This window comes from Schistocerca serialis, chromosome 8 (assembly GCF_023864345.2).
Source record: "Schistocerca serialis cubense isolate TAMUIC-IGC-003099 chromosome 8, iqSchSeri2.2, whole genome shotgun sequence".
NCBI lineage: Eukaryota > Metazoa > Arthropoda > Insecta > Orthoptera > Acrididae > Schistocerca > Schistocerca serialis.
In genome coordinates, this window is record NC_064645.1 from 568,146,130 (window position 1) to 568,159,431 (window position 13,302).

The 13,302-nt window shown below is 42.7% G+C and overlaps 1 protein-coding gene across 1 annotated transcript in view; it reads right to left on the bottom strand.

Moving 5' to 3' along the window:
• Positions 1-10,709, bottom strand: part of LOC126417124 (uncharacterized) — a 147,919-nt gene extending 137,210 nt beyond the window's left edge. The window contains exon 1 of the mRNA XM_050085020.1: positions 10,616-10,709. Within this exon, the coding sequence (XP_049940977.1) occupies positions 10,616-10,709 (94 nt within the window). The remainder of the gene's footprint in view (positions 1-10,615) is intronic.
• Positions 10,710-13,302: the final 2,593 nt, after the last annotated feature.

Below are 13,302 nucleotides of genomic sequence, written 5' to 3' on the forward strand. Positions count from 1 at the left end.
CAGGATCCAGATAATGCCAGCCTGCCTGGTTCTAGGAGCTGGCATGCCTCTATATGTGAATTAATATCAAATGAAACATTTAAATATGATTTGCTGAAAATGAGTTTTTTTTAAATATTTGACCTGTTTATCTCAGGAACTATTACATATCTGTGTATCTAATTTTACACTATGTTATCTCTTACAGAAGCAAAAGTGGATTTAGAAAAAAGTTGAACATAACTTTAAAAAATTCATAACTAATTATTTCCCTATACATATATTATGATTCTGGTTCAGTAATCAAAAAAGGTGTGAAACTATACATCCCAAAAATACCAGATCTTTATCTGTGAAAGGTTCTAAGATAATGGATGATTAATATTGCAAATTTAACACTGTAGCTATAGGATGCAGGGACTACCGTTAAAGAATGGCATGAACAACTGTGGGTGAGAACAGCACAAAAGGCCTAATCCTTGAAGATGGCGGTTATAATGATGATGAATTATTCGACTTACTTCAAATATTTTGGTTTAGAGGCCTTTTAAATTTTCTTAAGCGGTAGTTTACAGCAGCACTGTTGGGTTAACTCATTATTTGTGTTAATTTTAAAACTGTGAGTGTAGTTCACATTTTCTATTGAAATGTATTTCATGACATTGCTGCTATTTTACATACACACACACACACACACACACACACACACACACACACATGTAATATGAGCTCCCCCATTACTACATCAGTATCTCCATTTCAGTGTCGCACTTTGCATGTCATAAACATTCCACATGCACTCATATATTAGTAAAGCAAAGTGAAGTGCAGTGCAGTGAAATGAACTAAAGAGTGCGGGGTAAATTTATGTACAAGGACATTTGGATAAAATATTTCCGGTTTACCTGTCGCGTAATATCAGCGTAAATCTCCAGTTTCCGACAAAATGCTGGAGCATAGCATCAGCAACAGATAAATGTCGTGGCTGCACTTCTGGTCACCATTTTAGCCCATAAATTGATTCTAATTGGTCAGAGTATGTGATTATTACGTCATGCTGTCCGAGGCCGTGTCCATGTCTGCACTGGTGGTGCCACCCTTCTCTTAGGAACGTGAACAGCTCATAACGTTTCTGTCTTCTCAGCGTCGAGAGCTCGGTTCCACACAACTACTATTACTGTAATATATAACAGAATCCCCATTTTACTTTCATCAAATATTATTCTGAATTTACTATTGAGACTGTTCAGCAACTGTTCTCGATTTTTAAAGTACTTTTGCTGGTCTGTGCAGCTGTTGGTACCAATGCGGCCACAAACCGATGTAGTTGCTTCCACACTCACGAGGATCTCAAATTCCAAGGATGCTGAGTCCGAGACAGTCCTTAACCACGCACAGCATCGCCTTCATCTTCTGGTAGGTCGAAAAATGCCTTATCTTACCACGACTCTACTTATTTTGATGTGACAAGTAAACCGTGATTTATGCAAGCATGATGCCACGAGAAAATTCGATCACATTAGGACATCTGAATCCGCCTCTTGACTCTGCGTAAAAACATATGACTTGTAACGGCTATAATTGTTACTCAACAAATCAAGTAAATACTGATGCAGTGCTTCTCAGAACACTGTCCTCAGTCATCATTGGAAATATCTGCATTTTTACCCATTAAAACTGATACAGATATCAAGAAAATTTTCAGGACTGTTCGAGAGAATGAGATTCTTCTGGAAACATCCCCCAGGCTGTGGCTAAACCATGTCTCCGCAATATCCTTTCTTTCAGGAGTGCTAGTTCTGCAAGGTTCGCAGGAGAGCTGTTGTTAAGCTTGGAAGGTAGGAGACGAGGTACTGGCAGAAGTGAAACTGTGAGGACGGGACGTGAGTCGTGCTCGGGTAGCTCAGATGGTAGAGCACTTGCCCGCAAAAGGCAAAGGTCACGAGTTCGAGTCTCGGTCGGGCACACAGTTTTAATCTGCCAGTAAGTTTCATATCAGCGCACATTCCCCTTGAGAGTGAAAATCTCATTCTCAGTTCCAAAGATGTTGAGCTATTACAAACGTTCCAGGCAGGACTACTGGTACGGCCGGCCTGAGTGGCCGAGCGGTTCTAGGCGCTACAGTCTGGAATCGCGCGACCGCTACGGTCGCAGGTTCGAATCCTGCCTCGGGCATGGATGTCTTTAGGTTAGTTAGGTTTAAGTAGTTCTAAGTTCTAGGGGACTGATGACCTCAGAAGTTAAGTCCCATAGTGCTCAGAGCCATTTGAACCACGACTACTGGTACACCTATTTACCTTGTGTACAGTGTGACTATGATTCGAAGGTTCATAGTGCAACGGGCTTGTCACCATTTGAGGTTATATATGGCGGAAAATTTCATCCCCCTTTCAAGTTTTGATTGTTAAATTAGGACCGGATGGTGACACGGTGAAGAAGTTTGTCAGCAGAAGTTTGGAGGAATGTGCAAAAGGCAAACACGAAGCCGCTAGAACGCCAGGAGCAACAAAACAGAGGCATGGGCAGATTGTCGCAATACCGCATGGGGCAGTGGGTAATAGTATTAGTCCTTTTACGTCAAAGAGGAAACGAAGAAATTGTTAACAAAATACCAGGGCCAAACCATGTCGTGGAAATGACCTCACCGGTCAACGTGAGTATACAGTTCCCCACAAACTCGTCTGTTATACACGTCAGTCGCACAAAACCGTTTAAAGGAATGTTAAATGAGATATCACAGTTGTCGGCACCGAATGAGGAGGTGAAAGTTACAAAGGGAATAAATAAGGAAACTGGAATTGGTGAGCAACGTGAGGTACATGATGTGCAGTATAGGTTAAGGTCGCGTAAGTTGTATATATGTAATTTGCCATTTTTTTTAGAATCTCAGGAAGTGCGTATTTTTATTCCCACTGGGATTTGTGGAGTTGTTAGTTTTGCATGCCGTTATTACTGATATTGTTTTTTTGTGGGTTGTGGGAGGAGAGAGGCAGTGATAAGAGTAATTTTGTTCCACAGGTGGCGAATACACAAGGACATTCTGGGGAACGAGGATGGTCCTGCTGTCGCTGTACGTCTGCAAGGGCGAGGCAGCGCAGGTAGCGGTTGTTCAGCCTTTAGAATCGGATGTGATATTCTCTAGACAACCTGATGTGTGGCTTACTAGTAATTAATGGACGCTAAAGCAACAGTGGAGGTCTGAAAGATTAGGGGTGAGGTGCGTTAAGACGGAGGATGCCTTTTCGGAATTACGAGGGTCGTCCACAAAGTACGTTCCGTTTCTATTTCTATCCGCGGCAGCGCTACGATCGCAGTTCCGAGCATGCACGGCAGTTATTCTGACATGTATTTGTTTATTTATTTATTTATTTATTTATTTATTTAACCTGGCAAGATTAGGGCCATCAGGCCCTCTCTTACATCTAACCAGGCATTCTACTTATTTTACATTCATATGTTTTAGTAGGCATGTTAAACTACATCTAGTACAAAAAGTGAAATAAACAATTTGAAAGGTACACCTGGAAAAATACATACATATAGAGTTTATATTCTTAGGTCACAAGTACTGTTATAATTAGACATTATTGAAGAGACAGATTTTGATAGGAGTGCCAGCAGCAGGGAGTATGAGGGAGACTCATGGTGAAGGGAGGAGAAGAATAGAGACATGATGAAACATAATTAAGGAAATATAAAGGAAAAGAAGATTGCGTGGCTAATAGAGAAAGATGAAGAGGAAGGCATCTGAGGAGCAAGATAGGAGACGCTAGCTTTGCTATTTGACAGATGAGGGGATTTTCCTTGTACATTAATTTAGTGGAGAACTTTGTGCGGATGATAGAAGGAAATGCTTCAACTTCTTCTTAAAAGCAGCAGGAGATCGAATTTTGCGCAAGGTAAGGGGCAGTTTGTTCCAGAGGCGGACAGCGGCAACTGAGAAGGAGTTTGCAAAAGTTTTTGTTTTGTGAGTGGGCACCGTTAGGATACCAAATAAGAGTGACCTCGTGTTTCGATTATGATGACATGACAGGTTTTTAATCTCTGAAGCAAGGTACTGGGGAGCTTGCGCGATGAGGAGTCGGTGGAGTAGACATAGAGTGTGGTAGTCACGCAATTTGTCCGGCCGCAGCCACCCTAGCTCGGAGTATGAAGCACTAACATGATCATATCGGCGAATGTTGCAGGTGTAACGCACACAGGCATTCATGGTTAGCTCTAGCCGTCTTTTGTTTTCACTACTCATGCCTTGTTGAATCACATCACAATAGTGGAAGTTCGGTAGAACGAGTGCTTGCACGAGCTGGCGTTTCAAGTCCTGTGGAAATATGTTCCGAAACTTTTTGAGAGCATAGAGACAAGCAGACGTCTTTCGGCACACTGCGACTGTATTCTCCGCCCAGATGAGATGCTCATCCAAAGTTACACCCACGTTCTTCACTGTTTTCTGATATGGTATTGGAGTACCGTCGAGCAGAATAGGAGGTAGCCGTTCGCGGAAATCTGAACTTATTAATTTCTGATGAGCTATTAAGATTACTTGCGTCTTTTTTGCATTTAGTTTAAGCCCCAGGTTTTTCGCCCATCTCACTACTGAAGACAGATCATCATTCATCTGAGCGATTGCAGTGTTTACATCTTCAGGTCTGACGCTTAGGTAGAGCTGGAGGTCGTCGGCATAGAAATGATATTTACAGGAGGACAGAACCGACGAAATATCGTTGACATATAAAGAAAACAAAAGTGGTCCTAAGACTGATCCTTGTGGCACTCCCGAGGAAACATGTTTCCAGGAAGATTTTTCATTTACGCAGACAACACATTACTGTCTGTCTTTTAAGTAGCTTTCAAACCATCTCATTGCACTATCGGAGAAATTAAGCTCTTGCATTTTTCTGAGCAATATGTCAAAGTTAACAGTGTCAAAAGCTTTGCTGAAGTCCAGTAGCGTCAATATTGTTGCCTTTCGATTGTCGATGGCATTTTCAGATAGCTGCTGCCGACGTGTGCTTTGTAGTGCTTATTTATAATGCCAGCCGTAATTGGAAATGCCGCCGCGTGTGAGATCAAATCTGTGATTAGTTTTCTAAATGCAAAGAAGGTTAAACCAAAGGAAATTCCTCTCAAAATCTGCGAAGTTCACGGACAAAATGCTATGAGTGATTCAATGGTTAGAAGATGGGCCAGACTGTTCAATGAAGGACGTGATCAAGTGCACCATGAAGAACGAAGTGGACGCCCGTCTGTGGTTGCTGATGAACTGGTTCACACAATTGAAGAGAAGATTAACCACAACCGTAAGTTTACACTTAGTGCCCTTGCTACGGAACTTCTGCAAAAATCACGATCACTTATTCATGAAATTGTTACTCAAAAACTGAAATTTCGAAAACTTTGCTCACGTTGGGTACCCAAAATTCTTACTGAGCAACACAAAAACGAATGGGCAGTGCACTTGAGTTTTTGAGGAACTACAATGAAGAAGGCGATGGTTTTCTTTCTCGGATAGTCACGGGGGATGAAACTTGGGTATCGTATGACACCCCTGACACAAAACGGCAATCAATGGAATGGAGGCACACTTCATCCCCAACAAGGTTAAGCCTAAGTAAATCTTGACACCTCGAAAAGTCATATGCACCGTTTTTTTGGGATAGAAAAGGCTTTTTGCTGATTGATTTCTTACCACAAGGCCAAACAATCAATGCACATAGTTACTGCGAGACCATTAAGAAATTGCGCCGAGCAATACAAAACAAGCACCGAGGATTACTGTCAAAAGGTGCTGTTTCTTTCCATGATAATGCCCGACCTCACGCGGCGAATGTGACCAAACAACTCTTACGGGAATTTCACTGGGACGCGATTGATCATCCTCCGTACAGCCCGGACCTCGGTCCTAGCGACTTTCATCTCTTCTTACGCCTAAAATTTATCCTTGGTGGTCAACACTCCAACGATAATGACGAGATGAAAGAACATGTCACCAAATGGTTGAATACACAGGAGGCAACCTTCTATGAAGAAACCACACATAAACTTGTGCCACGCTGCGACAAGTCCCTACAAAATTTCGGAAGCTGTGTAGAAAAGTGTTTAACAGCTTTAGATTTTTGTACAATAAATAATTTTTCTGTATCTGTACACTTTTTTTTTATAACCAAACGGAACTTATTTTGTGAACGACTCTCTTACATAAGGAGGCACAAGGGAATAATTTATTTAGGGAGATAAAGGGAGAGTGCCAGATGTTGCAGTTCCCTTACGATAAATTAAGGGCTCAGTTGTCGCAGTTGGTGGACTGGTTCCTCAAGCTAGGAGTTGGTGAAAGAGAGGCTGGGTAAGTGTTGGAGGAAAATGGTTAAATACAGCAGACTAAGCGGGAATGCAGGGGCACAGTTGATCAGGTTCAGCAGACGGCAAGTTCTATGAAGGATGCCGTGGAGCGGCAAACAATGAGGTCATCGAACTTTGAACAAGGGTCGTTGACTAACATGAGACTAGTACGGGAATTAGCAGAAGAGCTAACCTGACGTGCTAGCGAAGCGTGGGAGGTGCTGAATAGCGATTTGGAGAAAATACAGAAACAACTAAGTGCATAGTACAACGAATTGATTGTAACGAGGTTGCTGCGTGGGCTAGCGCACTAGCTTGGGGATGCTACACGTGCAGAGGCGGTATTACAGGAGGCGACGCTTCATGGGCAATTTAATCCCATATTGGTTACACCGACTGAATTCATGATGAGATTGCAGCGGGCAGAAAGGCAGTTTCCCGTGGAGTTACAGCATATAACCAGAGCGTCGCAGAAGAATCTAGCACTGTTCTTCCATATGCGAGGGTTGGAATTAAATAGTGGCAACTATTTATTTACAGCTCGTACAAAATAGATACGTGTTTCAAAGTAGTCATCAGCATTGTGTATAACCCGTTGCCACCGATGTGTAAGTCGTAGGCTACTCTCAGCAGTGCCAGTTGTGTTGACAGTTCGAGCGGCGCGGTCTGTTGCCCGACGAATTTGTAGCAAAAAAATGGTTCAGATGGCTCTGAGCACTATGGGACTTAACTTCTCATGTCATCAGTCCCGTAGAACTTAGAACTACTTAAACTAACCTAAGGACATCACACACATCCATGCCCGAGGCAGGATTCGAACCTGCAACCGTAGCGGCCGCGCGGCTCCAGACTGAATTTGTAGCAGTTCTGAAGCGAATGCCGTGAATTGTTTCCTTCAGTTTAGAAATCGAGCTGAACTTACGAAGGCTTAAGTCAAGGGAGTGCAGCAGGTGGTATAGCACTTAGCAGCTCCATCAGTCAAACAAAATAGAAACACGTCCACTGTACGTGGTTTAGCATTGTCCTACAAAATGATGATCAGGTCCTGCAGAAACTGTCATCACCTCTGTCTCTAAGCTGGTCGTAGGTTGTGTTCAAAAAAAGAATAACATAGAGAAAGAAGTGGTGACAGTTTCTGCAGGATCTGAACATAATTTTCCAGGACAGTGTGTGAATGAGAGCTGTTACTGATTTGTTTGACTAATTGGGTTGCTAAGTGCTGTACCACCTACTGCACTCCCCTGACTTAAGACCTCGTTGAGTTGAACACGATTTCTAAACTGAAGGGAACACTTCACGGAATCCTCTTCACAACTTCTACAAATTCGTCGGGCAACATACCGCGCTGCTCGAACTGCCAACAGAACTAGTACTGGTAAGACTAACCTACGACTTCCACATCGCTGGCAAACAATGCTGGTGACTACTTTGAAGATTAGTCAAACTTTGAAACACGTATCTGTTTTGCACGAGCTAGAAATAAATAGTTGCCACTATTAAAGTTCCAACCCTCGTAGATAGACTGGAGGTGGAAACTGATGGAGACAGGGTGCATATAGCGATCCGTGTATCTGTTGCGGGAAGAAACTCGAAGTTCCTCTGGTACAGCATTCGCCCGTATCCAGTGAAATGGGGAATACTAGGGAAGTAGGTGGAGGTGAGAACACGGGAAGTACTGCTAGTCTCAAAGAATAGGTAGGGTCATGTGGTAATGTCACGGGTAGAGTTGGAAACGTGTGTACAAGAGGAGGGTGTGATCTGTCCTGCTGGCCAAGTACTGACTGATATGCGGACATGTGAAGCAAATTTTTTCTTGGGGGAAGTAAATGGGACGAGTTGCGGGAAGGAGCTTCTGCTAGCTCGAATGTACTTCCAGAGGATAGGTATACATTGGTTATACTCCGTAATCACGTTGGAAACTGTACGGTTGAATTGCTGCGAAGGAGGCAGATTGGTTGGGTTGAAAAATCTCGAGCTTCGGGGAAGCAGATTGATCATTAATGGCATGACTTGTGGGGTAGTCGGGACGGATTTCCGTCTTCCGGCTACGCCTACAGGCTAAGCAGTTATGACATTGTCACGGAACACATTGTATTGGCCAGAAGGACCTCTGAGGGTATTACCTGTTCAAAATTTAATGTATTTTGATGAGATACTCAACCCAGAGCTTTTGCAGTCCTAGGACAGATCAATAGAGTCCTAGAAAGATAGAATATCGATGGAACAAATGTGGCCGCATGTGCACCATTTCCCGGAAGAACAGGAGCACAATGTATTAGGGTGATTGTATTGGCCATAAGTTGCGCCGTTTCTCTAGCAGTCTTTTGCGTACTGTATTTTTGGGTAAGAAGCAAGAGAGCAAAGGCTGTGAAGGTGGCAACACACCAGTTCCCAGTAGAACAGTTGACTGACACTTGTATGTCGGGGAAGCAATTTTGTTTAAGGTCTTAATTAGTATTTAAAGGTACGATAAGAGGTACATTCTTGAAGCAAAGTGTGAGCGGAAGTTCTGTATGGTCGAATTCGGAAGACTGTCCTCAGTATGTACATTATTAGAGTTAAGGTAGTTCAATTGGAGCACGTTTTTGTAGAATCGGGACAAATCTTCTCGGAAGGGAGGAGGTATGCAGCGCCACAAATAAATGCAGGTGTGAATTTTGAGAATTCTTGTAGATTTCACGCAGCCATGGCTGAAAGGTAGTAGTTAAGGACCGATTGTCACATCGGATGGCAGGCACGGGCAATGTCGATATTTGGCAAACGATTCTGCGAGGCAGATTTACGACACCACTCACAGGCGACAAGTCGTAACCTGGCGCGCACTGTATACAAGTAATAAGTTACGAATGTAGCAAAGGCCACTGATGTGCTGTAAAGAATCCATACACTGCTGTTACAACATCGCCTAGTTACCTGTGTGTATGTGCCGGAGAGGGCTGAGGAAAGCTGATGTTGTAATTATTAAAGAACACTCGATTTGTCCACACCAGAGGAACTACATCAGAGGGGTAAGGAGAAACGTATAAATAAACAAGCTTGGAGGCTCAAATCGGACAATCGTGACGCAATGCTGTCCGTGTGTAGAACCAGAAAGAATGACAATTGTTTAAGCTGCAGACCAACCACGACGATCTCTGGTGATGGCCAACTGGCCCATTGAAACTACCACCAACCTGCGCTGCACGGACGCGCCGTAGCTGTGGTGGGGTGGTCTGCAACTAGGAGCTGCATCGGGCCAAGGAGTGAGAGGGCCGCTGGTCTCCGCTCACTGCGAGACATCGTCAGGCGGACTGCAAGCTGACGTCCGTAAGGACAGGGCTGGGGCCCGAACTCGCGGCTTGTGCTTGAGGGAGCAGTCAGCCGTGTCCCGAGCTACCGGCAAAGGCAACACACACGGCAGCCTCTTAGCCGTGGCTTGTGTAGGAGAGCTACGTCTGCAAGGCTGGGCGACCAGATGCTGACACAGCAGATTCCAGCATCGGCATTGGTGCTGACCCACGAGCACATGCCGTGCAGTACCATCAACAGGATCAGCGTGCGGCCGTCTCTGTACCTTCTATGCAATAAAGCCAATGACACACTTGCCGGTGTTCTCTGCACGCAGCGGCGTGAGTCATCCGTCTCTCAAAGACCATACGTCTCAGTCATTCTGAAATATTACAACCCCCGAAGGATTGTAACACGTCTCCAGTTATAGGACCTTGCAAAAAGTGGTTCAAAAATGGCTCTGATCACTATGGGACTTAACATCTGAGGTCATCAGTCCACTAAAACTTAGTACTACTTAAACATAACTAACCTAACGACATCACACACATCCATGCCCGAGGCAGGATTCGGGACTGAAGCGCCTAGAACCGCTCGGCCACCGCGGCCGGCTATAGGACCTTTCACACTCACTGATGTCATCAATTACAGTATTTCCATTCCTGAAGTCCTAATCATCGTACAGTTCTTCAATGCATTCCTCCCAACGAGTACACATCTCATCATTGTCTATCAATAATATTGCTTCTTTATTTTTAACTGCCACAGATTTTCTTCAAGCTTTGTACTGCAGGTCTCTGATTTCATTACAAACTTGCTCCTGCTTTGCCCTTTTTCTGATCTTCTTCTGTCCCTTCATCAATGATTTTAGTCCACTTGCTGTTTCCTTCTCCACATTTGATTCTGATGTGATTTTTGTTGTCATGTTCACTAGTTTCCTTCCTAGGCTTATACTTTTACTGAATTAGGTTTGGTATTTCTTCTGTCATCCATTGTTTGCTACACTTCAGTTTCCTTTTTCCTGATACCTCACCTGTTGCTTCAATTACCCCCGTCTTGATATTAATACACTGCACTGGCTCATCACTTCCACTATATATTTTATTAGTGTTTTCTTCAAAAGCCATCTTTATTCCTTCTACTTTCAGCCATCCTACTCTCCACTTCTTTTTGACAGATCTTTGATTCTTTGAAATGTAATATTATGCTAGGTTGACACAACTGTATGGTCAATATATATGTCTGGACCTGAATAGCTATAGCAAGGTTTTACCTTATTCCAGTAGCTTTGCTTCATTAGTATATAATCTAAAGAAGATGGTGAGTTGTCTGCCGCCACTAGCGTGTACCTTCTTCTAAGAGGAACGTCAGATAACGTGTTTGTAATAACTTTAATATTTTGATTGCAGAAATCTAGCAAGTTCTCAGCTCTTTCTTTTATTTCCTCTTAATCTAAAATCATGCTGTTTTATTGCCTTCGTGGTATCCTTCTATTGCATTAAAATCACCCATTATTGCCCCAACATCTTTTTCCTTAGTCAGTTTTAATAGTTCTTCAGTATCTTCACACATGGTCTCCACTTTTTCCAAGCCATTAGCCGATGTTTGCAAATATATTTGAATGATTACGAAGTCCGCAGGTGTACTGTTTATTTTTGCGATCATTACCCGGGCACGTTTTCATGTTACTGTAATTCTACTCCACGCTTTCCTCTTTTCTCAACGCCATTATACATTAATCTAAACTCATCGCTGTAGAATCTCAATTTCCGCCTCGTCTGGACTCATACAGATCAAATATATCTTATGTTAGTCTTCCTCATTTGATTGTACATCCCATATTCCCATCTTCATCGCGGCTTCAGAGGCGTTACGCTTCATGGTGACCTGAGAAGCCCTCTTACCTATCCTGCCAGATGTTGGGTTCCAAGTACCATTATCAGTACTTAATTCCATCACGACTGTTACAAAAGGAGCACCTGGTGACCGTCATTTCTGCTGCGACGCAGTTTTGTGTAAGTAAAGCTATGACACTAATTTCGGTTACCACAGCAAATATACTTACCTTCTTTAGTTAACGTACCAATGACTGCAGTAAATCACCCAGTTACATTGAAGCACGCTGCAGAATAAATAAAATAGCGACCCAGTCTGAACTGAACAGAAGAGCACTCGTTTGTTAATTATTCAGCGGTTTCTAGTCACTTCTGTATGACTGCGTGTTGATATATCCGCTGAATCACGTGTAACTGGACAAAGCCTGAAATACGCACTGTTGAGTCGATTGTTCTGCGAGAATTCCCGGTGCGATGAATTTTAACGTTAAAAGTCTTAAGTCAGTGGAGCATTGCAAAAAGCTATTGTAGTCTGCTATTCATGCTGTATTGGCTCCCACGCTGCTTAAATTTTTTATGTTCATTTTCATTCGTTAATCCCCAAAAAGAGCGTTTGAAATTATTTAATGCTACTGTTTCTCCCAGTTGCTCTTCACTTGTTCGCTGTGATACTTTTTATGTTTATTCTCTACTACATATAACTGCATTATCAGTAACTTTCTATCTGTGGGTTAGGTTTCTGAATTCTGTTCAATTTTTAGTAATTTCGTAATGCGTACTAGTTTCGCTTAGGTCTTCATTAACTTCTGATTACCCATTGCTGCGATAAGCAGGATGCTTCACAATTCATGTTACATATTTCTGGAAATTGTAAAGGGGACTCAGTGGATCAACTTGTCCGGAGATGTCACCCAACGACGCTACAGAGCGTCAAAGTCATAGGCGCCGGCGCCTGTAAAGGTATGTATATTATAGGGTGATTCCATAATGATGTTACAAACTTTTAAGAACCATAGAAACGGATAAATGTATTAATTTGAGATAAGGGTCCATGTACCGGAAACTAACGAGTCGAAAGTTAGAAGAACAAAACGTCCTGATAACTCCGACAGTGGAATACACGTATTGGGTACTGTAGTTGTTAAGACTATAGCGTAGGGAACTTCCGGAGGTGGTAGTATGGGCCAAAACAAGCAAAAGTGTCTAGTATACAGGGGCTCTGAAATGCATACTTTAAGAGCTTTGAGCACTTGTTCAATAGAGGAGACGCGTTCCACACTAACGAATATGCACAAGTACTCGTAGCTCGTCAGGTATGCTATTTTGAGCCCACCTTTACTGGACTTTTTTTTCCTTTTTTTTTTTGATTCATACTACCACCTCAGAAAGTTATCTAGCCTACAATCTTGGCAAAACACTACCAGTACATAAATTCCACTGTCAGATGTATCGGAAAGGTTTTACTAATAACTTTCGACTCGTTCGTTTCCGGTAGTCGGACATTTACCTCAAATTGATACATTTATTCTTCTTCATCATCCTAGAAAGTTTGTAACTTCATCACGGAATCACCCGGATTCCTATGTAAATCATAATCCAGTTAGATTAGGCTATAACCTCTAAAAATGTGTAACATGCATTGTGGCACACGCTCTACAACGCATAAGAGTTCCTATTATCTAATCCGTTTCTTGACGCACAAGTATTTACGTAGACAACTTACTCGCACATACGTGTTGAGTGAGTGATATAACACTTCAGACTAAGCTAGAAACCAAATAAATAATAATACGTGCTTATTGTTGTTTTCGAAAGACGTCTTTCAAAATGCGGTTAACATGAGGTAGAGCTTAAAACCTTTAGGCTACACGACTTACGCATCAGT